Here is a 27,793-nt window from a genome sequence, read left to right on the forward strand (position 1 = left end):
CTAGACCTCTTCTTCCCAATAACAGAGCACTTGCTCTTACTCGACTCTACTCTCTTCGCCGAACCTTGCTGAAAAGACCAGAGATGAATCAGCAGTTCACAGACTTCATGCGAAGGCTGTTTGAAAATGATCATGCAGAGTTCCTAAGCATTGACCAGGAACGCTGGTATTTACCGTTCTGTGGGGTTTATCACCCAAAAAAGCCCAACCAAATTAGAGTGGTGTTTGATTCCAGCGCTTAATATCAGGGTCTCTCACTGAATAGCGTCCTTTTAACAGGACCAGATTTAAACAACAGCTTGTTAGGGGTGCTGATTCGGTTCAGAAAGGAGCCTGTTGCTGTGACTGCCGATATACAGCAAATGTCAATTGTCAACAATGATCTTGAAAAGGATGTGATCGAATGTAGGATGAAAGTCCATGTGTTCGGAAATAGCCCCTGCCCAGCAGTGGCGATTTACGGATTTCATCGGGCTGCCAAAGAAGAAGAGCTTATGCATGGAACCGACAACTACAACTTTGTGAAGAGATATTTTTACGTGGATGACGGTCTGAGGTCATTTCCAACTGCTGTTGAAGCTGTTGACTTACTTCGCAGGACACAAGCATCCCTGGCAGAATCGAATCTAAGGCTCCACAAGATAATGTCAAACAGCCCATTAATTTTGGCAGCCTTTCCTCCTGAAGACTGCGCTAAAGGTGTCAGAGACCTTGATTTCGGAGATGAAACCATACCAGCTCAACGTAGTCTCGGCTTGCACTGGGAAATATCAACAGACACCTTTACATTCCACTCACCAGATAACAGCAAACTTCTGACTCGTCGTGGCAGTCTCTCCACTGTTAACAGCTTGTATGACCCTTTGGGCTTTGCAGCACCTGTCACAATTCATGGAAGATTCTTGTTAAGAGAGCTATCAAAGGGAATAGAAAACTGGGATGAGCCCCTCCCTGAAGAGAAATGCAGGGAGTGGGAAATGTGGAGAAATTCATTGCAAGACCTGGAAAGAATTCATGTTCAAAGGACATATAGCTTGAAGTCACTCTCAAAGGCAAAATGTACGGAGCTGTGCATATTTTCAGATGCCTCCTTCAAGGCTATTGGAGCGGTAGCATATCTTAAGACAATCCATGAAGAGGGACAAATCAACATTGGTTTTGTCTTGGGTAAAGCTAAATTGACACCTCCAGATGAACCTACAATTCCTAGATTAGAATTTTGCGCAGCTGTGTTAGCTGTCGAGATATCAGATCTAATCTTGGATGAGACTGATTTCAAACCAGACTCTGTGAAGTTTTTCTGCGACAGCAAAGTCGTATTGGGTTACATACACAATGAAAGTAGGAGGTTCTATGTGTATGTGCACAATCGTGTTCAAAGAATCAGGCAATCATCAAAGGCTGAGCAATGGTATTATGTGCCTACCGAGTACAATCCCGCCGACTGCGCATCCAGGTCTGTTCCAGCTTCTCTTCTTACGGACTCCATGTGGTTGACAGGACCAGACTTTCTTTATACACCTTCGGAAAGTGAGTTAACCTTGCAAGAGACTTTTGAGCTGGTGAATCCAGAGACAGATTCAGAGGTTCGTCCTTTACTTCAAGCGAGCACTGCTGTCACTAGTATCATTGAGAAATCACTTAACCCAGAACGCTTTGACCGCTTTTCAACATGGAAATCACTGATGAGAGGAGTGACGTGCTTGATCCATGTTGCCAGTTCCTATCACTCTGAGTCTAAAGGACAGACATGCACAAATATAGGTTGGCATAAGTGTTATCAGCCTTACTGCCTGAGTGAGTTAGCCCAAGCCAAAAAGGTCATTCTTCTTTCTGTCCAAAAGTCTGTTTTTCCTGAAGAGTACAGTGCTCTTACGAGACATGTTGAAATCTCTCAGAACATGGGCGAAGATGGAATAATCAGAGTTGGTGGTCGTCTAACACATGCACCTGTGGTCAGTGATGAGAGAAATCCCATCGTCTTACCTGGACGACATCATATCTCCACCTTATTAATTCGTCACTTCCATGATCAAGTGAAGCATCAAGGCCGCCTTTTCACCGAAGGAGCTTTGATCACTGCAGGATACTGGCTAATTAATGGAAAGAGATCTAGTAGTAGTGTCATATATAAGTGTGTTGTATGCAAGAAGTTATGTGGGAGTACAGAAATTCAAAAAATGGCTGACCTTTCAGAGGAGCGTCTCAGTACATCCCCATCTTTCACTTATGTTGGCTTGGATGTGTTTGGTCCTTACCCAGTTTCAGCTCGTCGTACAAGAAGAGGTCACGCAGACCTTGGGAGCGTTTGATAGGTGTAGTAAAAAGGATTCTGGACTCAATGTTGCGGCAGTACGGATCTCGACCCCTTTCACATGAAGTTCTATGCACTTTCATGGCTGACATTTCTGCGATAATTAATGCAAGGTCCTTAGTTCCAATCTCCTCAGACCCTGACTCACCTCTCGTACTAACTCCTGCCATGTTTCTGACTAAGAAGGTTGGTGTTCCTCCATCTCCTAGAAACTTCTCAGGTATCACTGGAGGCGCGAATATCTCCCAACACTACAAAGTCGCCGCAAGTGGAAAAGTACTCAACCTGACATTAAAGAAGGCGATCTTGTACTTCTAAAAGACAATCAGAGCCCTCGTAACACGTGGCCTATGGCTCTTGTGTCCAAAGTCTTTCCAAGCACTGATGGGAGAGTACGCAAAGTTCAGTTGAAAGTTACAAAAAGTGGATCTGGAAAGGATGTAAAGTATCTTAGACCAATTACAGAGGTTATTCTTCTGTTGTCTAACGAAAATTAATACTTAAATGAGACATCCTTAGGATGTCTGGCGGGGAGTGTTCTGCTCCAAGTTTACTTGTCACTTATATAGTATGTATAGCTATGTAGTTTTGGTGCCCCCCAGTGGCAGTTCTCCAGAAAAATAAGTGACAACATTTCTCATGCAGTCAGCTCCTCAATCTTCAGATACCATTCTTTGTTTTGCGTTTGTAAAAGCATCATCTGTAAGTTAATTCTTCTTTACATAATACTTGATGATACATATTTCCATATATTTGTGATAAGTTTATTCAGAGCTATGATTTAATGTAATTTTTGTGATGATAGCCTTTAGCTATTAGCCTAGCCTTTGTTTGACAGCACTCAATGTGTTAATTTCAATCTACTATGATAAGATAACTTCTGTATGAGTCAATATTTGTATTTGTTGCCAATTTCTTGGTCATCTGATAATCCCATTTAAGTAAATTGATGATATTGATTTAATTTATATATACTATGATTATATTCAGATATACTTACATGAATGCTCTTTAGTCATTGGTTAATTTTCCTGATTGTTGTTTATTTGCCTTTTTTTGCAGTTTTACTCTTAATTCATAATGTACCTGGCATCTTATTAAACGTGAAAGACTAAGATGAATCCTGACTCGTCTGTACTTTATGGATGGAGTTTGGCTGGCTGTTAAATTGCATTGGTAGATGCAAGGAGAACAGTACAGTGGTTGTCAGGTGTGGCTGTATTGATGTGCATGACAAAGGAGATGGAAACAAAAGAGACTTTAATAAATCCACAATGGAAAACTCAGGAGAATAAACCCAACCACATTAACTAAGAGGTTGACAATACCAGACAGGGAACAAATGAAAAGCTCAGGGTTTAAATACATGTTGAGTAATCAGGGAGAACAGAAACAGGTGTGATAAACTAATTAACATCCTGGGAGACTAACTAAGGAACTAAGGAAATTGGGAACACAGAAACTAAAAAAACAGAGCATACATGTGACAGTACATCCCACTCTGGAAAGGTGTGTCTATATGCTATAACTGAGGAAGGAGGGTAGGGGCTTTGGAGGGGGATGTGGAGCAGACAAAAGACAAGAAATGAGTGGCGCTAGCGGCAGGAGAGACCAGGGCGGTGATGATAGTGAGAGGAGCCAGGAGCAAAAGCAGCCAGACTGGGACCCAGAACACAACCACGACGATAGCCCATGGCAGAGTTAGGGGAGGGAGGAGCCATGGTGGAGGCTTGGCTGTTGACACCAGACGACAATGGATGGAGCTGATGGAAGTGGAGCCCAAGGCAATGACAGAGAGCAGATGGGACCGGGCGAAACCGATGGTCCTGTAGGCAGAGGCGGAGCCGCAGTGACAAGTGTCAAAGGTGGAGCCAGGGTGCTAGAGGACTGAGACAGAGCTGGAGAGAAGGTGGAACCAGACAGACCGGAAGGAGTGGAGAGATGGAGTGCAGCAGACAGCTCAGAAGTCCATGGCACAGGCAGAGTGACGTCTGACCAAGGCATAGCCGGAGGGACAAGGGAGCTTGTTGAAGCTATTAGTATGATGGTCTCTGGTGGAGCCGAGCGAGCTGGGCGGAACCAGCAGGGGCAGGATATCTAGAAACACATCCTCTTCCATTACAAAATATATAACTGAGGCCAACTTCAGCTCACCCTCAGTGGTGGGAGTGTGGGCAGGGTCTTCCTCCATTCTGTCACACACCACTAATACTCCTGTGGCAGCACATGATGTTGCAGGCTGTTCTGACGATTTGTGCTACTACTCAGATTGTGCTACCCACTGCTTTAATGGGATAGCGAATATTCAATAGCAAAAAATGCTACCCATCAGATTATGCTACCAGCATCATATTCTTGTGGTCTGAGGCTTTATCAACATCCATACCTACCCCTACCCTTAAAAAAATGTAAATATAGTGTTTGTTGCACAATCTGTTTGATAGCATTATTTGACAGAATACCGGCTCACACACACCTGTTCAGACATTTCGTGACTCTCGGGCTCCGGGGCAATGTTTGGCTCAGTTCTCTTTATAGGTGCTGGCTCATGCATCGCAGCACACTCAAGCTCTCTGTCTGCGGTGGGCTCTGGCGTCATGTCCGTGCAGTGGGGCGATGGTGAACGGAGATCCATCATTCACCATCACCCACTCCACAAACACAGTGAAATTCCTCCAAGGACTGACACAGGGCAGGCATGCTTAATTTTACACATTCAAGATGGCATAATAAATGACAATCAGGGAGCGGTCTGGAAAATCTGTTTAGAATGCCAGCTGCAGGAATCCTTAGCTGTGGTACTCGAGAGATTGCTGCTCTTGCTCCAGGCAGAGCAGCTGGACTATGACCTGTGGAGGGCAGTAATACACTTAGCAGTGTCTACACTGCTGGAATTTAAATAGAGAAGAAGAAGAGAGCTAGTTCAAGATGAGCATTCATGGTTAAAATGTATAAGATGTTTCTTTTGTTTTTTGTTTTTTTGGAGGGTTTATATATATATATATATATATATATATATATATATATATATATATATATATATATATATATATATAATGTTTAATAAAAGAAAATAAAGTTTATTATTATTTACTGAATGGAGAACATGGAAGTTGAAACAAAATAGCTGCTGAATATTGCAAACTTTTTTTATGCATACAAAAAGCCTATGGAACTTACTAGGCTATATAAAATTTACATAATGGGATAGTAAATATTTACATTAACCAAGATTACATGCTGCTAGTGATCATTAGTAGTTTATATTAAGTGTAACAAAGGTATGTAATATTTATTTCACAAATATATTAAGCATTCCCCCTGGAATGTGATCGAATGGACCTTGGCCGATGGCCAAGTAACACATCCGTTCTGCACCTGCGTGAGATGAAATGCCTTTCCGAACCAGCTGGCGGCACTAGCTGAACAACCAATCAGAATGATCAGATGGTCGGCTTGGTGTGTTCCTGCCTTAAGGAAAACAGGAACAGAAATTATGAACACAGTACATTGGAATTTTTTACATTGGTCACTTTCTATATGTTCAATACCCACTGAATGTTTAGAAGATGATTATAGTCCCCTCTTGCCATTTTAACTTTCTGTTACACTTGCTTCACTTGTATTAGGATCTCAGAGCCAAGTACCTGCCAGTGTTGCTACTGCTGCTACAATTTCCCAGCTTATTGTGACTTGCTCAGGGAGAGTGAGCTGTCCTAACCCACATGATCTGTGATAATTAAATGGTTAAACGTTATCCTTTTTAGTGATTCACAGTGTTTACATGTCATCCAACACATACAAGAGCCAGTTTGTATCTGCCTAAAGTGGTAGAATCAAAACATTTCCCACAGGGGGCAATCATGATAGAATTTCAGTAATCCACTAATTTATTTATAGTATGTACAGGTGAAATTCACAGTCATAAGAGATAATTTTAATAAAGGCTAACTGATACAGCTGTGGTAAAGAGAATGCAAAAGTGAGAAAGTATCTCCACAAAACCACACACTGTGAGGGCCATACAGAATCCCGAACCTGAACTATGATATAACAGAGAAAAAGGTGCAAATTAAGAAAAAGGGTTTAAAGTGACCATTTACTAAGAAATGAGAAGAAGATAGTTGGAGACACAGTTAAAAGTATATATTTTCTCATGCACTTTCACAAGACAAAAAGGCCAAGATACACATTGGGTGTATTAAGAAGATTAAGAATCAAGATTCAGGCTGAGGGGCATCTTCCTCTGGTTTTCCTGGATTAGAAGTAATCTTTAAAGCCATATCCTGTTTGTGTTCTTTTGCCACATCTTGTGTTCTGGTGGGGGGGAAAAAGAAGAAGAAGATTTGAAAGTAATTTGAAAGTAAACTGACATTATTGCTATTGCTATTGCTTTCTGAAACAGCTGGGGGTGGTATTGCTCCAAAGCCCAATGCACAATGCAATTCAAACTACATTTAATTTATAAACGGCATAGTTCATATTATTTTAATCTCTTGGATATACAACACATTATGTAAAAAATGACAAGACTAGATAATGTTTTCTATTCAAGCAGAGCGAGGTAATGTATTCGTGAAGAATTTAAACTACATGCACTGGGAAATGGGTCATATGTGTAAAGGTAGCTTGACTAAAGGATATATGCAATATATATAGTGAAAACTTAATGGATTAGTGTAGCAAACAATTAGGTTAAAGGGATAGTTCACCCAAAAATTCTGTCAGTAATTACTCACCCTCATGTTGATACAACCATGTAAGTCTTTCTTTCATCTTCGGATCACAAATTAATATTTTTGTGATTTAATATGAGCGGTGGAATACTCCTCCTTTCCTCCAACTTGTCCGTCCAGAAAGTCAGTGAAGAAAATGTTTAAATAGTCCATGCCACTACAGTGGCTCAACCGTATGTTTCTCAAGCGACGATAATACTTTTCGTGTGAAAAAAACAAACAAAAGAACGACTTTATCAACTATTCATTTTCTCTCTTGTAGGCCTCTGACGTTAGTTCAACAGAGCTCCATGACGCATGCGCGAGAACTAAACTGACGACGGTCTTCTTCTACTACTACTTGTTACTGGCTGCTCACTCCTTAGGAGTATTACCTCCACCTAGTGTTCAAGATGAAGTGCTGGCATAGCTGGAAGCGCTAAACTTTGTTTACAAGCAGGTGAACGCGCACGCTGTATGTAAGCTATTGAATTCGACATTGATCATGCTTTTGGTCTCGCACTAAGTAATTGTTTACAATGGTTAGAAAGTGTGCATTTCCTGGATGTCCGAATCGTGAAAAACTAAGACTTAACATTGCCACAAAATGAACGGCTTACCTTTCACCGTTTCCCATCAAATGATCGTGAGTGACTGAATCTATGGCTGCTGGCAGTTCAACGGGATGTTAATTTACCGATTAATTTCGTCAAGCACATGAAGTTGTGCAGTGAACATTTCTCTCCAGACGACTTCAAATCAGTTCAACAAAAAAGATTACTGAAATCAACAGCTGTGCCCAACTTGTTTAGACCAACAAGGTAAGTGGAAGCAGTATGTGGTAATTGTTAAAGTCATGATACACTCATTTAGTTTTGTCTTTATTTGTATATGGCTATATATTAAATTAAAAAATAAAACATAATACATGATACAGTGAATCACGATCATTTGATGGGAAATGGTGAAAGGTAAGCCGTTCATTTTGTGGCAATGTTAAGTCTTAGTTTTTCACGATTCGGACATCCAGGAAATGCACACTTTCTAACCATTGTAAACAATTACTTAGAGCGAGACCAAAAGCACGATCAATGTCGAATTCAATAGCTTACATACAGCGCGCGCGTTCACCTGCTTGTAAACAAAGTTTAGCGCTTCCGGCTATGCCAGCACTTCATCTTGAACACTAGGTGGCGGTAATACTCCTAAGGAGTGAGCAGCCAGTAACAAGTAGTAGTAGAAGAAGACCGTCGTCAGTTTAGTTCTCGCGCATGCGTCATGGAGCTCTGGTGAACTAACGTCAGAGGCCTACAAGAGAGAAAATGAATAGTTGAATAAAGTCGTTCTTTTGTTTGTTTTTTTCGCACGAAAAAGTATTATCGTCGCTTGAGAAACGTATGGTAGTGGCATGGACTATTTAAACATTTTCTTCACTGACTTTCTGGACGGACAAGTTTGGGCCCCCTTAAAGCCAATGGAGGAGTATTCCACCGCTCATATTTAATCACAAAAATATTAATTTGTGATCCGAAGATGAAAGAAAGACTTACATGGTTGTATCAACATGAGAGTAAGTAATTACTGACAGAATTTTCATTTTTGGGTGAACTATCCCTTTAATTCAAGAGTATTATAAGAAAGGGGGGGGGGAGTCTCAATGCTCCCTTCAAATTAAAGGTAAGTAACACTCCAGAAAGTTTGTGAAGCAGTTTGTGTTATACTCCATTAAAACAACTAAACAACTAAACAACAACATGGGCCGGTGTTGCCACCCTAGTGTGGACCAAGTGATTAGTGAAAAGAAAAAAAAAATTCCAGGCTCAAGCTGAGTGTACAGATTGAATTATGCTGATGATTCAATTTGCCTCAGATGCACTGCAAACATCCTCCATGGGTAACACTTTATAATACAGGTCCACTAATATGCATTAATTCATGTTTAACTAATGCACAGATAATCATGTTTTAATGTATGACTCATGAAGAACTAAACCATTAATTAATGATTACTGCATCAGCAACTAATAAAGTTTCTATATGATTATTAATTAATATATGAATTGCTATTAATTGTGTCATAATGTATTAATTCCTTAATAACATATTTTATCAACTAATAGTGTAAGTTAATGTGTTAATTACCACAATGGTTTGAAGCCATGTACTTCAACTTCCAGTTGTCTGCTTTAATTAATCATTAACTAATGATTTGCAAATGTATCATGTTATGACTTTACCTGTTGAGGCACATGACTATTAATTAATTGTTAAGTAATATGTCATTATGGTTTTGACATCTACACTAAGCCATGGATTTCAATTTTCAACTATCTACAACCGTGATTCCAATGTGCCAGATGAACTGCTGCATCCAGAACCTTGTTGTTCATGGCACAGGAGTGTGTCAGGTTAAGCTTGAGGTCTAGGATTCAAAGGTGGAACACTAAGAACATGTGGCCAGGCACTGCTATTTCATAACACTGTGTCAAGACCGGACAAAGACAATAGAACCCATTATAATCAGTGATAGTGATATTACACTGGATGCGGCATGACACAACACAACAAAACGTAATTTCTGTTATGAAGGACAAATGGACTTGCAATGGTCTGTCATGTCCAGTATAAACAGCTGTTGCGGCATGACTCGATAATGGTCGTTTAAACTCAGTGCAACATCAATCTGTAGTTCAGCTTTTGGTGTGCTGATATTTGTGTGCAGCCCAACTTACCCATCCTTCAAACACATTCTCTGTTATTGCACTCACTGCATGTGCAACTGTCAAAACCCATTAATTACATATTGCTTAACAATTAGTTAATAGTCATGTGCCTCAACAAGTAAAGTCATGACATGATACTTTTTCAAATCATTAGTTAATGATTAATTAAAGCAGACAACTGGAAGTTGAAGTACATGGCTTCAACCCCTTGTGGTAGTTAACACATTAACCTACACTTTTAGTTAATAAAATGTGTAATTAAGGAATTAATACATTATAACACATTTAATTAAGAACAATTCATATATTACTTAATCTATTAATCATATAGAAACTTTGTTAGTTGCTGATGCAGTAATCATTAATTAATGGTTTAGTTCTTCATGAGTCATACATTAAAACATGATTATCTGTGCATTAGTTATGCATGAATTAATGTATATTAGTTCACCCGTATTATAAAGTGGTACCCATACATGTATGCACATACAGTACATTGAGCTCATAAACTGTGTTAAATGGAAGCTGAAACGCACTTGCTTGATGCGTGAGAACTTATAAGGTTTGTTCTCACATGTCAACCAAGCAAGTTTGAGCTTCCACAAGAACCAATGCAGCTTGATCTCACGTCAAGTACGGGTGAGCTTCTGTTTACCATATTTTATGTACTCAATGTATTTTAGTCAGCTGTCCTTTTTTCATGAGCAATAATATATTTCCTGACTTTTAAAAGTGATTTAAGTAATTTAACATTGTAGGGTTGATTTTAGAAGTTACTGAGGTTAAGGGTTAGAGGTTAGAGGTCATGAATCAAAGGTTATTAAAAAGGTTGACCTGGGCTGAGGAGCAGGTCGGATACTTGGAAGGACATCCCAGCTCGACGTTAAGCTGTCGTGTTTATGAGGAGAAACAATCATATCACTGAACACAATCCACCAAAGTAATCACCCACAAACATGATCAAAGAATATAAACGCTAAAGATGAATACAGACAAGACAAACTACGTTCTAATAATTAAGTTTAAATAAATTAATTGATTCCCAATCAGCTGTGGGACCATTTTTTAATCACAATATTAGCAGTAAATGTTAATATTGGGCAATTGTTGTATCATTTTTTTTATTAATTTAATTACAAATATTATTACTAACAGTTGTAAGGTGCTTTAGGCTCAATGTTTAACAGTGGTATGTAAACTGTGTTTGGGCATATTGTTCTCTGTGGATTATTGTAACTTAGCTAGCTTGTATTTAAATGCTTCAGAGCTTTACAAATCGAATCAGTGGATCGGAGCGCAAAAGATTCATAAAGCTCAGAAGCTTCATGATTTGAAATCGGCCCATCACTAGATATTGTTGAAAAGTCATTATTTTGTTTTTTTTTGGCACACAAAAAGTATTCTTGTCGCTTTATAATATTAAGATAGAACCACTGAACTCACATGAACTGATTCAAATATGTTTTTAGTACCTTTATGGATATTGAGAGTTTCAATGGCTTCGCTCTCAAGAGAGGCCTCACTGAGCCATCGGATTTCATCAACAATATCTTAATTTGTGTTCTGAAGATGAACAAAGGTCTTATGAGTGTAGAATGACACGAGGGTGAGTAATAAATGACATTATTTTCATTTTTGGGTGAACTAACCCTTTAAGAACCAACATACCAATGGCTTTGATACAATGTTGCGTTCCCTTTCGAGTGGGACTCAATGCTGCATCATGGCTTGACACTATGGGAACACTTCACATGAGCCGGTGTCTGAATCACGTGTTTACACAAGGTAATCCGTGATTGGCTGAATGTGATGACATAGCATGTTGTGTAGTACGTCACTGAAACCATAAATAGACCAATGTGTCATCAGTTTTATCTTCAAATTAAATTCGATCTTAAAGCAAAAGGAACTGGATTAAATATTTGAATGCTACCGATCTACAATCTGATTTCTGACTTGTGATGCAGCCTGAATCATAATCACACTGTGTTCATTCATTGGCTAGAGGAGAACTGAACTGTTCAACTGCGCATTGAATAATTTTCCTGTTATAACTGAAAAAGCTGCTTTGAAACAATCTATATTTTATAAAACACTAATTAAGGTAATTTGATTTGACTTGACTTCAAAAGCCATATGTTTAAGCGCATGTTTAGTGTTGAACGTGTGATTTGTCTGTCATAAGTCAGGAGTTAGTTTCCAACATGTCATAAGTTCAGGAGATGTGTGACTCTGTGCCTCTAATACATTATGGGAGATGAGTGACGACTCACACAACGTGCGCCTTTTGAATGGGTGAGGAGTCAGTCCTTTAGGGGGCTGACTGCATTTCACTGTGAGAGGTTTAACATCCACAAGCTCCAATCCTGCTTGGCTCTCTTTCAGAGAGATGACAGCCAAACCCTTGCACCCTATGGCTTAGGATCTGTAGCAGCCAAGGTGGCTTGGTGACTTCTGTCATAGGGCTTGCAGGTTGAGTTGGTGAAGGCGGAACATGAGATGGGTGATCAAGCCCTTTTTTCTTGCCATCTCCACTGACTCTAAGAACCCCATTTTGGATCTTGAAGCTCACTCTGTGAATTCTTCAGACCAGAATGAGGTTTGATTCTGAGGAGTTGGATGTAGACAGTCAAACGGGTGCTTCAGTGGAGCAGTCCTTGAAGCAGCAGAAATCCGTAATAGGTGCGAGTTCATACACATGCAGGCCACCTCAACATACATAGCACGGGTACGGGGCAGTGCCGAGGGTGAAAAAGATGCTTGCGGTCTATCTCTCCCCCTCACGTGCATTGTCAAATTAATCCCTCGCCATATCTAGGAGCCAGCACTGTCCACCAGCTACTCCAGTCCAGGGCCTAGTGAAAAGAAAGAGAAGCAAAAGGCCAGTGTGCCCACCCATATCCAACCACAAAGATAGTGGGACTAGGAAGCGCATTCAGGCACAGCCACCCAAGAGGAAAGACAGGATCTTAGATCTATCATCTCCTCTAGGATGCATAAGAAAAAGTCCTGACCCTCATGGGCCCTGGCCCTGAGGGCGTCCCCTCCCAAGAAAGATCCATGTAAACCACAACAATGTGTGTCCGACCTTCCTCTGGGCCCTCGGCAGGCATCTCAACTTACCCCACCACTAGTCATGATTCTGGGGGTGGAGGCACCAAACATCTTCACTCAAGAGCAATTTTCCAGTCTGCCTGCACAATGCTCCAGTTCTACAGAAAAATTATCCCTCTGTCAGACTTCCTGGCAGTTTGTCAGTGTAATGATACGTAAGCAGGAACTGCCAGAATACAAACTAAAATCTCAAAAGTTGTCTTTAGCAGGGCTAGAACCCTGATCTCCTGGACACAGAGTTGGTGTTCCTTCTGAGTGAGCTAACTCATGGAGACAAGAGGTATGAACTCCAAGTAGCTTTACTTGTAGAAGATCAAAAAATAAGGAACAAAGTACAAACAAAACCAGAAACAGAGCTTCCAATAGTCACAAAAGGGAAAACAAAACAAGCACAATGGCTTACAAAGGACAGGATACACAGGCAGGTAGGCTGAAGACTGAACAAAAAATAATGGCTAAAGGCAAACTTAAATAGGGCCCTACACAGGTGAGTATCATCAATAATGATTGCTTAGCACAGCTGAGAGTTCTTGCCAATGGTTGCCCCCTGGCAACTGGGAGGAAGATTGCAGGCAACAGGCATCCTGCGCCCCATTGTGGCTGGGAGCAGTACTGCTGGTCATGGCAAAAGTATGACCCCTAGTGGTTGGAGGAAGTATTGCTGGCTAGAGTCTTACAGGAGCCCTCTCTTGATGAACGGCTCCTGGCGTTCCTTTTAGTGCAGTTCGACCGTTGTCGTTGGAAGTCCTTGATGTATGTCTCTGGCTGGCACCCGCAAGCGCTCTTCTGGACCATAGCCTAGCCAGTCAACAAAAAATTGGACCCCTCCCTGTACTTTGCGCATGTTCAAAAGACTCTGCACGGAGTAAGCTGAATGTGGGGTGTATGCACATAGACCTGGGCAATAGGAGTCGGTAAGAGACTGGGTTTATTCTCTTGAGAATCTTGAAAGGTCCAATGTATCTAGGACCTAGTTTCCATGACCCAAACTGGCATTCAAATGGAGACATACCCAGTGATGAGTGATGGAGGGTGTTATGGGCAAATTCTGCCCAGACCAGCTGGGAACTCCACGTACTCGGGTTGTCTGAGACCAGACACCTGAGGGCCTTCTCAATCTCTTGGTTCACTCTCTCTGTCTGGCCATTAGATTGGGGATGGAACCCTGAGGACAAGCTGATGATAGAACCGATTAGACGTCCAAAAGCCTTCCAGAATCTTGAGGTAAACTGGGAACCCCTATCAGACACCATATCCTGAGGAAACCCATGAATCCTAAAGACATGTTGCATGAGATGTTCTGCCGTCTGGCCTGCTGTAGGAATTTTAGAGATGGGAATGAGATGACATGCCTTATAAAATCTGTCCACAACAACAAGTATCACTGTGTTACCTTGAGAGTTGGGTAGGCCACTAACAAAATCCATGGATATGTGGGTCATCTTGGGATAGGGAGGGGATGTAGTTTACCTTGTGGAACATGCAGCAACCATTCTCCGAACATAAGTTCCCATGTTGAGCCACCAAAACTTGATGGATCCACCTCAGGGTCCTTAGGACCCCTGGATGTCCAGATGACAGTGCGACATAACCCCACTGCAGTACTTCGGACCTGATGGTGTTAGGCACAAAGAGGCGACCCAATGGGCCATTACCTGGGTCAGGTAGGTGAATCTGGGCCTTCTGTACTGCCATCTCCAAGTCCCACTGGATGAATGCCAGTACTCTGTACCTTGGTATGATGGGCTCTGACCTGCCCTCCTCTTCCTGGGATTCAAACTGCCTTGACAGAGCATCAGGCTTAATATTCTTGGAACCAGGTCTGAAAGAGAGGACAAAGTCAAAACGGTTAAAGAAAAGGGCCCACTGAGCTTGTCAAGGATTTAACCTTTTGGCCCCCTGGATGTAAGTAAGGTTCTTGTGGTCAGTCCATATCATGAATGGGTGTTTAGCACCCTCCAGCCAGTGCCTCCATTCCTCTAATGCCAGCTTAACGGCCAGCAACTCCCGATTCCCAATATCATAGTTCTTCTCTGCTGCTGTCAGACAACGTGAAAAGAAAGCAAAAGGATGGAGTTTATGGTCCCTAGTTGCTCTCTGGGACAAAACTGCTCCTACAACCACGTCCGATGCGTCCATCTCGATAATAAATGGTAACTCAGGATCTAGTAGGGTCAATATGGGAGTTGAAGTAAACAGCAGTTTGAGTCGTTCGAAAGCCTGGTTAGCCTCCTCTGTCCACTGAAAGGGTGTGCTAGACTTCCTGGTGAGCTGTGAGAGGTTCTGCAATGGAACTGAAGCCTCGAATAAATCTCCTATAAAAGCTGGCGAAACCCAGGAAGCGTTGAACTTGTTTTAATGAATCAGGGTGGGGCAACTCCAGGACTGCACAAATTTTGCTGGGATCCATCTGTACACTGCCACATGACAGGATGAATCCCAAGAAAGAGACTGTAGTGCTGTGGAACTCACTTTTCTCCAGTTTGACAAAGAGGTTGTTCAAGAGCAGTCGAGAGAGAACCTGCCGGACATGTTGAACGTGGTCTTCGTAACTCTGGGAAAATGTTACAATATCAACGAGATATACAAACACACATTTGTTGAGCAACTCTCTCAAAACATCATTGATAAGGGCTTGGAAGACAGCTGGGGCATTAGCTAGCCCAAAGGGCATCACCTGATACTCATAATGCCCTGTAGGGGTGTTGAAAGCCATCTTCCATTCATCCCCCTCCCAGATTCTCACCAGGTGGTACGCATTCCGGAGGTCTAACTTAGTGAAGATGGTAGCACCCTGGAGAAGTTCGAAGGCTGTGGCCATAAGTGGTAGTGGATATCGATTTTTCACCATGATGTTATTTAGGCCACAATAATCAATGCATGGGCCAAGACCTCCATCCTTCTTACCCACACAAAAAAAAAAAAAAAAAAAAAAAAAAATATATTGAACACATCCTGGAGATCAACATATTCCTGGCGAACTTCGAGAAGAAACAATCAGAGCAGGAGGTGTTATTTTGACTTGAGGAATGGCTAGTACCTTAGTTCTTGGCATATTTGACTCATGCTGTTTCCAGAGTTTGTCATTTAGGTCCCCAAGAAGACTCAGGAGATGAAAGAATTCCGGCCATTGGACATGCACATCTCCATCTGGTAAAACGGCCAGTTGGCCAGTCAATCTGAGGATTGTGAGAAACAAGCCAAGGGTAGCCAAGAATGACTGGGAACTCAGGTGTGTCTATAATGAGAAAAGACGAAAAGTGATTCTATTTCAACTGAAGTAGGAATGGTACAGGGTGTTACCTGGCCGGACCCCAGAGGTCTGTTGTCTAAAGATGTTATAGCAAGCTTATCTTGGAGAGTTATGAGTGGTATCCTCCAGCTCTTGGCCAGAGTGTTGTCCATGAAATTGTCAGCAGCGCCCAAGTCAATAAATACAGAACTTTTGTACCAACCATTGCCCCAGAAGAAATGCATCACTGTTGAAAATCCAGCTGAAGATCGGGGGTCAGTTATTTCTCTCGTCTCAGCCCCCCTCTCTCTGGACGAGAAATCTCTTTTCCCACAAGTTCAGGGCAATAGTTAGAAAATGCCCCAGTTCACCACAGTATAGACATCACCGCTCCCACATACGTTTGTCCTGTTCAGATTGTGATAAGCGATTTTTCCCAAGCTGCATGGGTTCCTCTGTGGAAAGAGGCTGGAAAGCAGGTTGAACTGGACTGGTGTAATTGTGGGCTGTGACCCTGTCTTGTGGTTTCTCGGACCTCCTATCCCTAATATGGTTATCCACTCAGATGGCAACATCAATGAGATAATCTAAGTTAGGCGCAGGATCTCGGAAAGGCAATTCATCTTTTAGCTCAGGTGCAAGAGCTTGATGAAATGCTGCTTGAAGAGCCTGTTCATTACAGCCACTCTCCGCTGCCACTTTCTGCTACACTGCGTGCTCCTTGAGTGAGTTGAAGTAATCGTTGGTCATTTCCTACTCCTCCTCCTGGATAATGGAAGACCCTCCTCATCTCTGCAAGAAATTGCTCAGAATCAGCAGTGAATGGTGAACAATGTTCCAAGAGAGCCGTAGCCCATTCCAAAGCTCTTCCGGTTAATAAGGTGATAATATAAGCCACCGACTGCTCTTAGTAGGAAAACTACTGGGTTGTAGTTGGAAGGCGAGAGAACATTGGGTGATAAAGCCTCGACAGCCCCTGGTATTTCCATCATATCTCTCAGGAGGTGGTAGCCTGGGCTCAAGAAGAGGAGCTGCTGGAAGTGGTTGAGGTTGAAGAAAGGTAGTTGGTGGCGTGGGTAAATCAAGAACCTCCTGAGATGGAGGATTTTGGGGATTTTTAAGTATTTTTGTGAGTATCCATTCATGATGTTGAATAGCGGTAGCTTGATTGGTGAGTTTGGATAAAAGTCTCTCCACATTTGATGAAGGACCTTGATTCTCTGCTGGGTCCATTTTTTTTTTTTTTTGGTTCAGCCTTGCTGTAATGATACGGAAGCAGGAACTGCCAGAATATAAACTAAAATCTGGAAAGTTGTCTTTAGCAGGGCTAGAACCCTAATCTCCTGGACACAGAGCTGGTGTTCCTCCTGAGTGAGCTAACTCAAGGATGAGGTATTTTAGACCCAAGTGCAGAAGAATAATCTCAAGGAGACGAGAGGTATGAACTCCAAGTAGCTTTACTTGTAGAAGATCAAAAAATAAGGAACAAAGTACAAACAAAACCAGAAGTAGAGCTTCCAATAGTCATAAAAGGGAAAACAAAACAAGCACAATGGCTTACAAAAGACTCATGGTTTGCAACAGGATACACAGGCTCAAGACAATGGATAAACAATGGATAAAGGCAAACTTAACCCTCTGGAGTCTGTGGCTGATTTGGGGTCTGGAGAAGTTTTGACATGCCCTGACATTTGTGCTTTTTTCAGTTGTTCATAAACATATTAATGGAAAAAGTTTCATTACACTGTATACAGCACAAACTAGGCTACCATAATATGTGAGCAACATGTATGTACATGTTTGTGTTTTTGAAGGAATAACGTTTATGTGTTGTTATTGAAAAAACTGAAGTCACTGAAATAAGGCCAAAAAAATAATATTATATATGTGTTCACAAGACTTCTAGGTATTGGAGGTTGTAGACTAGAGTTTTTTCTTCAAAATTATGTCAAAACTATCCTGCCTACTTGTTCATTTAAAACAATATATTGATTTAGTTTTTGTAAGACACTTTTTGTCAAGAAACACAGTATGCATGGAGGCGTGAATCATCATGAATAATGGGTGATTTACACCTGAGAAGACAAAATAATCGCATAAAAGACCTCTAATGAGCTGCATAATAATGAGGCCTTTCAGTCAGGTAGGCTGTGAAAAAAAAAACCCTGTGGTCATGTCTCAAGCATGGTGTATACAAACATACAGAAAAAACAGCAATACTGTGAAATATTATTACAATTTATAAAATAAATGGTATTCTATTATATGCTTTAAAATATAATGTATTTCTGTGATGCAAAGTGTCTGAATAATTATGTTACCTCTATGGCATTTCATATAGGCTTTTAGCTTAAAAGCATGCACAAAAATATTGATGGATTCTCATGTTTATGTCAATTTTCTATACAGAGGAGCAATATTTATTCAATATTTATTGTCATCACTGTGAGCGCTGGATACTGTGTTTTCAATTCATACTTGCAGCCTGAGGGCGCTCTGTGCACATTTAGTCCACAAATTAATCTAAAGAAGAATAGGCCATGTGACAATCCAGGAACTAACAGGCTTCCAGAGATCGCTAACTATGGCTATTCAAAACACTTTTGAAGACAATAAATACACGACTGAGACAATGTATACATGTATTGCCTCAGAATTTGTGTCTGAATAGCGCTGGCTCTGTGGGCTTGGCCGATTTAAACCCTGACATTTCAACGTTTTTTTAGACATAAGTCTCATTTTTGTGTGATTAGTATTCACTAAGTTACAGTTCATTTTCTGAGAACTATCAGATTGGACTTCGTTCAGAGGGTGACGACAGATCACGCATCTGTCACAGACACGCCAGGCTCCACCTCACCACAGTACCCACGCACTCAATCACCAGCTTATTAATCACCGCCACCTGCACCTCATTCACTCTGCAATCACCAGCACTACAAAGCCACCACTCTCACACACACTCACTGTCCGGTCTCGTTTGCACTACGCCATGTATATGCTTACCTTAAGGACTCCCCTTCAACATACTTACCTGCTCCAGCGATCTCCTTCATCTCCTTCGTCTCCTGGTCCCTTCGTGTGCTTACCCTTCTGTGTGTGTGAGTGTCTCCAACGTCTCCCTCCATCTCAGCTCAACTCCTGGATCCACAAACCACACAAGGACAGTATTACTTTATATTCATCTCTCAAGAACCTGATAACAGCCATTATCACTCTGTGTACCACATATTGTTCCAATAAACTCACCTGGATTGCTGTTATCTCTGCCTCCGTGTCTATATCATAACAGAAGACCGGACCATAACAACTAACGGCATGAGTACAAACGATCCATTCCAGGAACTCGTGGACGTGCTGCGTCGAGCACTCACACCACAGCCCTCAACATCGTCATCCCACTACACGGCTGTCTCCGCACCCACCAGCACCACTCCTTCACCTGCATTCACCGCCAGTCCCATGGCCAAACCGGCGCCCTACTCTGGATCGGCGGAGGAATGCAGCGGATTTCTTCTCCAATGTGAGCTGGTCCTGGAGATGCAGCCGCACCTCTACACCACAGACACGGCTAAAATAGCGTTCATTATTTCACAACTGCAAGGGAAGGCTCTGCAATGGGCAGATTCGTTGTGGACCCAGAAAGGCCCAGTCGTCCAATCCTATTCGGCGTTCGTCTCCCACTTCCGGGAAGTATTCGGGAAACCTCTGACTGATTCCTCGACTGGTGAGAAACTTTATAATCTAAAGCAAAGAAACCTATCTGTTAACGAATATGCCTTGCAGTTTCGAACGCTAGCCGCCACCAGCGGATGGAACGAGCAAGCCCTCATCACCACGTTCCGTCAGGGGCTGGAACCCTCCGTGCGGCTGCATCTCGCTGCATACGAGGACTCCATGGGACTAGAACGCTTCATCCAACTCGCCATCCGCGTGGGGTCCCGTATGCAGTCGTGCATTCAAGAACACCAGGGCCAGTCATCCACCACTAACCTCCTCCGTCGGTCCGAACCCGTCAGCTCCCCAGAACCAGCCAACGAACCCATGCAAATTGATCACTCTCGTCTCACCCCTAACGAAAGACAAAGAAGGCTGGCCCTGAATCTCTGTCTCTATTGCGGAACAATGGGGCATAATCTCTCCACATGCCCAATCCGTCCTCCTCGACCCGTGGTGAGTGCAATATTTCCCTCCATTCAGAAAATGAAACCACTCACTACAACTGTAACCCTTACTGCTGCTAACATCTCTGTTCCAGTGGTGGCGCTCCTTGATTCAGGGTCAGCCGGAAACTTCATCTCAGGCACCCTCTGTAGACAACTCAACCTTAAGATCTCTCCTTCACCGACGAGCTATCAAATCCACTCCATCACGGGCAAACCCCTAAGCCGCAGACACATCCGTCACTGCGTGGGTCCACTACAACTCAGCATCGGTATCCTGCACACTGAACACATCCATTTGCTGGTTCTGGAGGAATCCACCGCTGACGTGGTTCTAGGGCGCCCGTGGCTGGAACAACACAACCCCAACATCTCCTGGCGCACGGGCGAAGTCCTGAAGTGGGGCGATCACTGCTTCCCAGACTGCTTCCCAGCGCTTCCTGTTCCAAAACCTCCACTCTCCAAGTCTCTTCTCGTGAATGCCACGTCCATCGAGAGCCCTGTTGAGAAGCGCTCCGTGGATGTTCCCCCTGACTACGCCCCCTTCAGCGACGTCTTCTGCCCGCAACGCGCCTCCAAGCTTCCTCCACACCGGCCATGGGACTGCGCCATCGATCTGCTGCCGGGTGAACCAGTGCCCAGGGGACGCATATACCCCCTGTCCATACCGGAGGAGAAGGCCATGGAGGAATACATCAAGGAGGCACTCGAACAAGGTTACATCCGCCCGTCTACTTCCCCTGCTGCTTCAAGCTTCTTCTTCGTGGCAAAGAAGGACGGAGGCTTGAGGCCCTGCATCGATTACCGTGCACTCAACAAGATCACCATCAAGTTCCGATATCCACTTCCCCTCGTCCCAGCGGCCCTGGAACATCTCCGCGGTGCCACTGTGTTCACCAAGTTGGACCTCCGCAGCGCGTATAACCTCATCCGGATACGTGAGGGGGACGAGTGGAAGACCGCCTTCGTCACGCCCACTGGACACTACGAGTACCTCGTGATGCCGTATGGCCTGGTCAACGCCCCTCCGTATTCCAGGATTTCATCCACGAGGTGCTCCGGGAGTTTCTCCATAAGTCCGTTCTGGTTTATATAGATGACATCCTCATCTACTCCCGGAGCTTGGCAGAACATCGCCACCACGTTGCGGAGGTCCTCCAGCGCTTACGGCAGTTCCATCTCTTCCTCAAGGCTGAAAAATGCTCATTCCACCAACCCTCCGTCCAGTTCCTGGGGTACGTGATTGATCACAGTGGCATCCGGATGGACGAGGGGAAGGTCTCCGCCATACAGTCCTGGCCCACTCCTACCACCATCAAAGAACTCCAAAGATTCCTAGGTTTCTCCAATTTCTATCGCCGGTTCATCAAAAACTACAGCACAATCGTCAGTCCACTCACCAACCTCCTCCGTCACCAGCCCAAGTCTCTGTCCTGGTCTCCATTAGCCACCGACGCCTTTGAGACCCTGAAGAAGGCCTTCACCACCGCTCCCCTCCTCGTCCACCCTAACCCGGACCTCCCGTTCATAGTAGAGGTGGACGCATCTACCACCGGAGTGGGAGCGGTCCTTTCACAGCAGCAGGGGACACCAAGTAGACTCCATCCATGCGCCTTCTTCTCCCGCAAGCTCAACCCGGCGGAGGTCAACTACGACATCGGTGACCGCGAACTCCTGGCCGTCAAGCTTGCCCTTGAGGAGTGGAGGCATTGGTTGGAGGGAGCTACTCACCCATTTCAAGTCCTCACTGATCACAAGAACCTCGAATATCTGAAGGCCGCAAAGAGACTCAACCCTCGCCAAGCTCGCTGGGCTATGTTCTTCTCTAGATTCAACTTCTCCATCTCCTACCGTCCTGGTTCTAAGAATACGAAGGCTGACGCCTTATCTCGCCTCTATGCTCCTGAGGAAAAGCCCGAAAAACCTGATACTATTCTGCCGGAGTCCATCTTCGTGAGCCCCATCCAGTGGTCCGAAGAAACCATTCCCTCCGCCAATGCCTCCACACGCACTCCGCCGGGTTGCCCACCGGGCTTGCAGTACATCACACGGGCACGTCGCACTCCACTCCTGCACAACGTTCACTCTTCACTTGGCACTGGTCACCCGGGGGTCAAGGAGACCCTCTCGTTGCTCAAACAACGCTTCTGGTGGCCCAACATGGCCAACGACGTCAGGAGGTACGTGCAGGGCTGCAGGGAGTGTGCCATCTCCAAGAGCCCACGCCATCTTCCCACCGGCAAGCTCTTTCCTCTGCCCGTTCCTGAGAGACCCTGGTCACACCTGGGAGTGGACTTCGTCACCGATCTCCCCGAGTCTGACGGTCACACATGCATCCTGGTGGTGGTGGACCGCTTCTCAAAGTCCTGCCGTCTGATACCCCTGGAGGGTCTACCTACCGCCATGGCCACCGCAGAACTAATGTTTAATCATGTTTTTCGCTATTATGGATTACCTGAAGACATCGTCTCCGACAGAGGACCCCAGTTTGTCTCACACGTCTGGAAAGCCTTCTTCTCCCTCCTGGGTGTGACCGTCAGCCTATCGTCTGGATACCATCCTCAGTCGAACGGGCAGACGGAACGAAAGATCCAGGAGATCGGCCGCTTCCTGCGTACCTTCTGTCACGGCCACCAGAACTCCTGGAACCAGTACCTGGGTTGGGCCGAGTACGCACAAAACTCTCTCCGCCAAGCCTCAACGGGACTAACACCCTTCCAGTGCGTACTCGGCTACCAACCCCCGATGTTCCCCTGGGACGGGGAACCCTCCAACGTTCCGGCAGTCGACTACTGGTTCCGGGAGAGCGAGAGGGTGTGGGACTCAGCTCACCACCAGCTGCAGAGGGCCCTGCGCAGACGCAAGATGGCAGCCGACCTTCGACGCTCCGAGGCTCCTGTCTACCAGCCGGGGCAGAAGGTCTGGCTGTCCACCCGGGACATCAGGATGCGTCTGCCCTGCAAAAAGCTGAGTCCCCGCTTCATTGGCCCGTTCACCATCCTTCGGCAGATCAACCCCGTCACCTATCGTCTCCAACTCCCGGCACAGTATAGTAGAATCCATCCTACATTTCACGTGTCTCTACTCAAACCTCACCACCCTTCTGTTGTTCCCTCCACAGCGCGTGACGTGGGAGCCGCCGAGCCCCCCTTCCACTTCTCCTAGAGGACGGCACAGCCTACGTGGTCCACGAGATCTTGGATTCCCGGCGCCGTGGTGGTAAACTCGAGTACCTCGTGGACTGGGAGGACTATGGTCCCGAAGAACGCTCATGGGTTCCCAGGAATGATATCCTTGATCCTCTTCTGTTACAGAACTTCCATACCAACCATCCAGACAGACCTGCCCCGCGACCCAGGGGAAGACCACCACGACGTCGGGGTCCGCGGCCCTCAGGAGCGGGCCGTGGGAGGGGGGGTACTGTCACAGACACGCCAGGCTCCACCTCACCACAGTACCCACGCACTCAATCACCAGCTTATTAATCACCGCCACCTGCACCTCATTCACTCTGCAATCACCAGCACTACAAAGCCACCACTCTCACACACACTCACTGTCCGGTCTCGTTTGCACTACGCCATGTATATGCTTACCTTAAGGACTCCCCTTCAACATACTTACCTGCTCCAGCGATCTCCTTCATCTCCTTCGTCTCCTGGTCCCTTCGTGTGCTTACCCTTCTGTGTGTGTGAGTGTCTCCAACGTCTCCCTCCATCTCAGCTCAACTCCTGGATCCACAAACCACACAAGGACAGTATTACTTTATATTCATCTCTCAAGAACCTGATAACAGCCATTATCACTCTGTGTACCACATATTGTTCCAATAAACTCACCTGGATTGCTGTTATCTCTGCCTCCGTGTCTATATCATAACAGCATCATGTTCGTTTTCTTTATTTTGCAAAAAGCACAACATTTTGTTTTTAGTCTGAGTTTATAAAAATAAAAGAAGATATTTTATAGTTTCAAATGATATATTACTTATGTCTCTGTGACAAAAAATGACAGAGTATTTTACTGTCTGTTTTGCTGCAATGTGAAAAAAAATATCGCAAAAGGCGCCAGCGCGTTACCCGACTCCAGAGAGTTAAATAGGGCTCTACACAGGTGAAATCATCAACAGTGAGAGTTCTTGCCAGTGGTTGCCCCCTGGTCATGGCAGGAGTATGACTCCTAGTGGTTGGAGGAAGTATTGCTGGCTAGAGTCTTACAGTCAGCTACTGCCAAATGTCTCTCAGTGGGTTATGAATACTGTAAGAAAAGCCTACAGGATTCAGTTTGCTTTCTGTTTAACAATGTCATAGCTATGGTGGTATGACAGGAATCTTTACCCACACTGGTGCCAATAGGCATATTGATTGAATATGAGGGGATGTCCTGGAGTCCAGTTCTCCATGAGCCCGCTCCAGCTCTCCACGAGTCAGCTCCAGTTCTCCACAAGTCAGCTCCAGTTCTCCACGAGCCAGCTTCAGTTCTCCACGAGCTAGCTCCAGTTCTCCACGAGCCAGCTCCAGTTCTCCACGAGCATGCTCCAATCCTCCACGAGCCCGCTCTAGTCCTCCACGAGCACAATTCAGTATTCCACGAGCCCGCTCCAGTGCCAGAGTCATCTCCAGACTCTGCACCAGAGCCCAAATCAGCTCCAGATTCTGCAACAGAGCACGAGTCAGCTCCAGACTTTGCACCAGAGCCTGAGTCAGTTCCAGACTCCGCTCCAGCCCACGAGCTAGCTTCAAACTCCGCTCCAGCCAACGAGCCCGCTTCAAACTCTTCTCCAGCCCACGAGCCTGCTCTAACCCATGAGCCCGCTACTACCACCACCGAATTGCTCTGGTGTTACCAGAGGCCGTAATATGTTGTCCTGGCTTCCCTGGCTGTTTTCCCAAAAGTCGTCCTTGGGTGCTGAATCTTGGAGCAGTTCTAACACGTCACTGTCTATTGGTGAGCTCTGTGGGCAGGGCTTAGTCAGGATTGTGTCCGTGAGCAGTGGTTGTTGTGGCTGCGTGGTTTTATCATTGACCTTGTGGGATGTGTCAACCGCATGTCCATTCAGGTGCTGAAATGAAGTCCTGTGGTCAGTTGTACTCTGTCCAGGTGTGTTTGTGTCATTCTGGTTGAGTCGATTTTGCACACACTGCTGAAGGACGATGGAGGCAGAAGTAGATATTGTCCTTTAGCACTCTTGAGCCCAATTTGTTTGGGTGTAGGCCATCATGTGTGAACATTTGTCTCTGACTGCAGAAAAGATTGAAATTGTTGATGAAATTCAGTCCCTTTAAGTTGCAGTTTTTTTGCAGCCATGTGTTAAGCCCAAGCAACCGTGTAAATAGATTTGTTCTTCTTGCTGGGATTGGTCCACTGATGAATGACTGAACTTTTAGTCTTCTAAGCATTTCAAAAAGTTCATTGAAATTGCTTTTAAGGAGTTCTGACTGCTCCTTCTGAATATCATTCTTCCCCACATGAATGATTAGTCGATTTGCAGTCTTATATTTCATCAGAATGCTCTTAAGTTCCCTGTTTACATCAGAAACTGTTGGTTGTGGAAGGCAGCATGTAGTTGTATCTCTGCTGCTAATGTTTCTGATAATAGAGTCACCCACTATCAGAGTCCTGGGCTCGGCTGCTCTAAGAGCTGAGTGCCGCTCTCTGCTCGAACTTGAGTGGCAGTTAGCATCGGTGTTAGCTGTTGGCTGAATTGATCTGTGTCCGATCATGTTTGGGGATTCCTCATCCAAATTCATCACGTCTGGAGATTCCTCACCCACATTCATTAACACTTCAAATCTGTTTTCCAGAGGAGTCATATTATTTCTAATCCTTTTGGATGTAGGCAGCTGTGTTTTCCCTTCTCCGGAATGTAAGCTGATGGCTGCCATCAGTGGGAGGCTGGTTGGATAAAAATTCCCGTTTTTTGTAGCAGTTCTTCCAGTTAAAAAGTTTGTTGGTGCCAAGATTTGTTGTTTGAGCACTGTGTTGATTTTCTGTAGTTAAAATTAGGAGATAAAATATAAAAGCAATAGAGCAAAGCGCGGAGCTGTAAGCAAGAGCATCTGAACAGTAGCGAGTTGCATGTATCATAATTACTTATTTGCAGTAATGACGAATTAAATTGGCTAATTATTTGACCAATCATGGCAATACACAAATGTATTTAAACTGTATGTCCAAAACACATTTATGACTCATTAAGAGACTACATACAACACTTTTGGACCATGTGCCTGGTACACCAACCTTTTTTTTGTCATTAAACTAGCAAAACATGCCCTAAGTGCACCTGCGCCATGCGCTTCAGACCATGTGCTTAGATTGTTCAAATATGGCCCTTTGTATCATAGCTGGTCAGCCCGTGGTCTTGCAGTGAGCCAGTGGTCTGCATCTGTTATGTCCGTTATGTGATTTGAGGGTCTACGTCTACCGCTCAGGCAAGTGGCATGAGCCCTCTTAGCTTCTGGTCTGCTTTGGAGGTCGCAATAGAGTGAATGTGATCACCAAGCAGTGTATCTTGCATTTAATCATGGACATGATCTCCCTCTCCTATGAGGCGCGCGGAATGGCTTAGCCCCTAGAGAGTTAGGGCCCACTCCACTAGGAGTGTTGTGTCTTTCAAAGCTCTTGCTAGGGGTGCATCCTTGCAAGATGTTTGTGCTGTGGCAGGATGGTCCTCTCCACACACATTTATCAAATTTTATATTCTGGACACGGATTCAACCCCAGGGTCTCAAGTCCTGCAGGGCTGATCCTGTCTCAAAAGACTTTCAACAACTGTCTGTTCAGATACAGAGCCTTTGCTTGGCAGCTGTAGCTGACAGTCATTGACTTTTTTTGTTTGTTTGTTTTTTACATTGTAGATAAGGCTCAGGTTTGGCTCAGTTTTGGAGTTTCTGGTTTACTTAAGGCTGAAAATCGGTACAACACTAAAACCTATTTAGGCCCAGTGCAGGGCCAGTTATGGGTTAGTAATCAGCTGAGACTTGGGCCATGGCCCTTGTCTTTAATCAAGATCTGGGCCGTCTTTTTTTGCAGTTTGTGGGCCGTGGGAAAGGAGCAGTATGGGCCGGAGCTAGGCCAGAAAAAAAATTGCTATGTGGGTTACTAGTGATTCATTTTGTTAATTTTCATGTTGATTAAACAGCAGTGATGAAGAATCAACATCATAGTGTAACCTTGATTCAATAACATTACCATTACCAAGAAGACATACACTATAGCATTGGAAAACAATAATCTTGTTGTTTAGTGACTTAAATGCCATTATGAACAGTAAACTGAATTTAAGATAAGATTAAAAAGCAGGAAGTTATTTGAGGAATTATGCTCAGATTATACAGTTGTAAAAAAAAAATATATGTCTCTAACCTGCTCACAAGATATATGTGGATTGTTAAAAATTTTTACCGAATAGTTTTCACAATGAAGTAGATGATAACAGCCAGACCTATACATCCGCACAGAGACCCGATCACAATCGCTGTGATTTCACCTGAGACAGAGACAAAATGTTACATTTCTCACCAGAACTG

At 44.2% G+C, this 27,793-nt stretch overlaps 1 protein-coding gene across 2 annotated transcripts in view; it reads right to left on the reverse strand.

Annotated features, from left to right (window-relative positions):
* Positions 1-6,450: 6,450 nt before the first annotated feature.
* The window catches only part of ca14 (carbonic anhydrase XIV), a 115,398-nt gene continuing 94,055 nt past the window's right edge, over positions 6,451-27,793 (reverse strand). For both annotated transcript variants that reach the window (XM_067392393.1, XM_067392403.1), the window contains 3 exons: positions 27,669-27,753; positions 10,587-10,640; positions 6,451-6,631 (listed from right to left, as the gene is read on the reverse strand). In XM_067392393.1, the coding sequence (XP_067248494.1) occupies positions 6,532-6,631; positions 10,587-10,640; positions 27,669-27,753 (239 nt within the window). In that variant the 3' untranslated portion in view covers positions 6,451-6,531. The remainder of the gene's footprint in view (positions 6,632-10,586; positions 10,641-27,668; positions 27,754-27,793) is intronic.

The sequence above is a fragment of the Chanodichthys erythropterus genome, chromosome 2, assembly GCF_024489055.1.
Source record: "Chanodichthys erythropterus isolate Z2021 chromosome 2, ASM2448905v1, whole genome shotgun sequence".
Taxonomy (NCBI): domain Eukaryota; kingdom Metazoa; phylum Chordata; class Actinopteri; order Cypriniformes; family Xenocyprididae; genus Chanodichthys; species Chanodichthys erythropterus.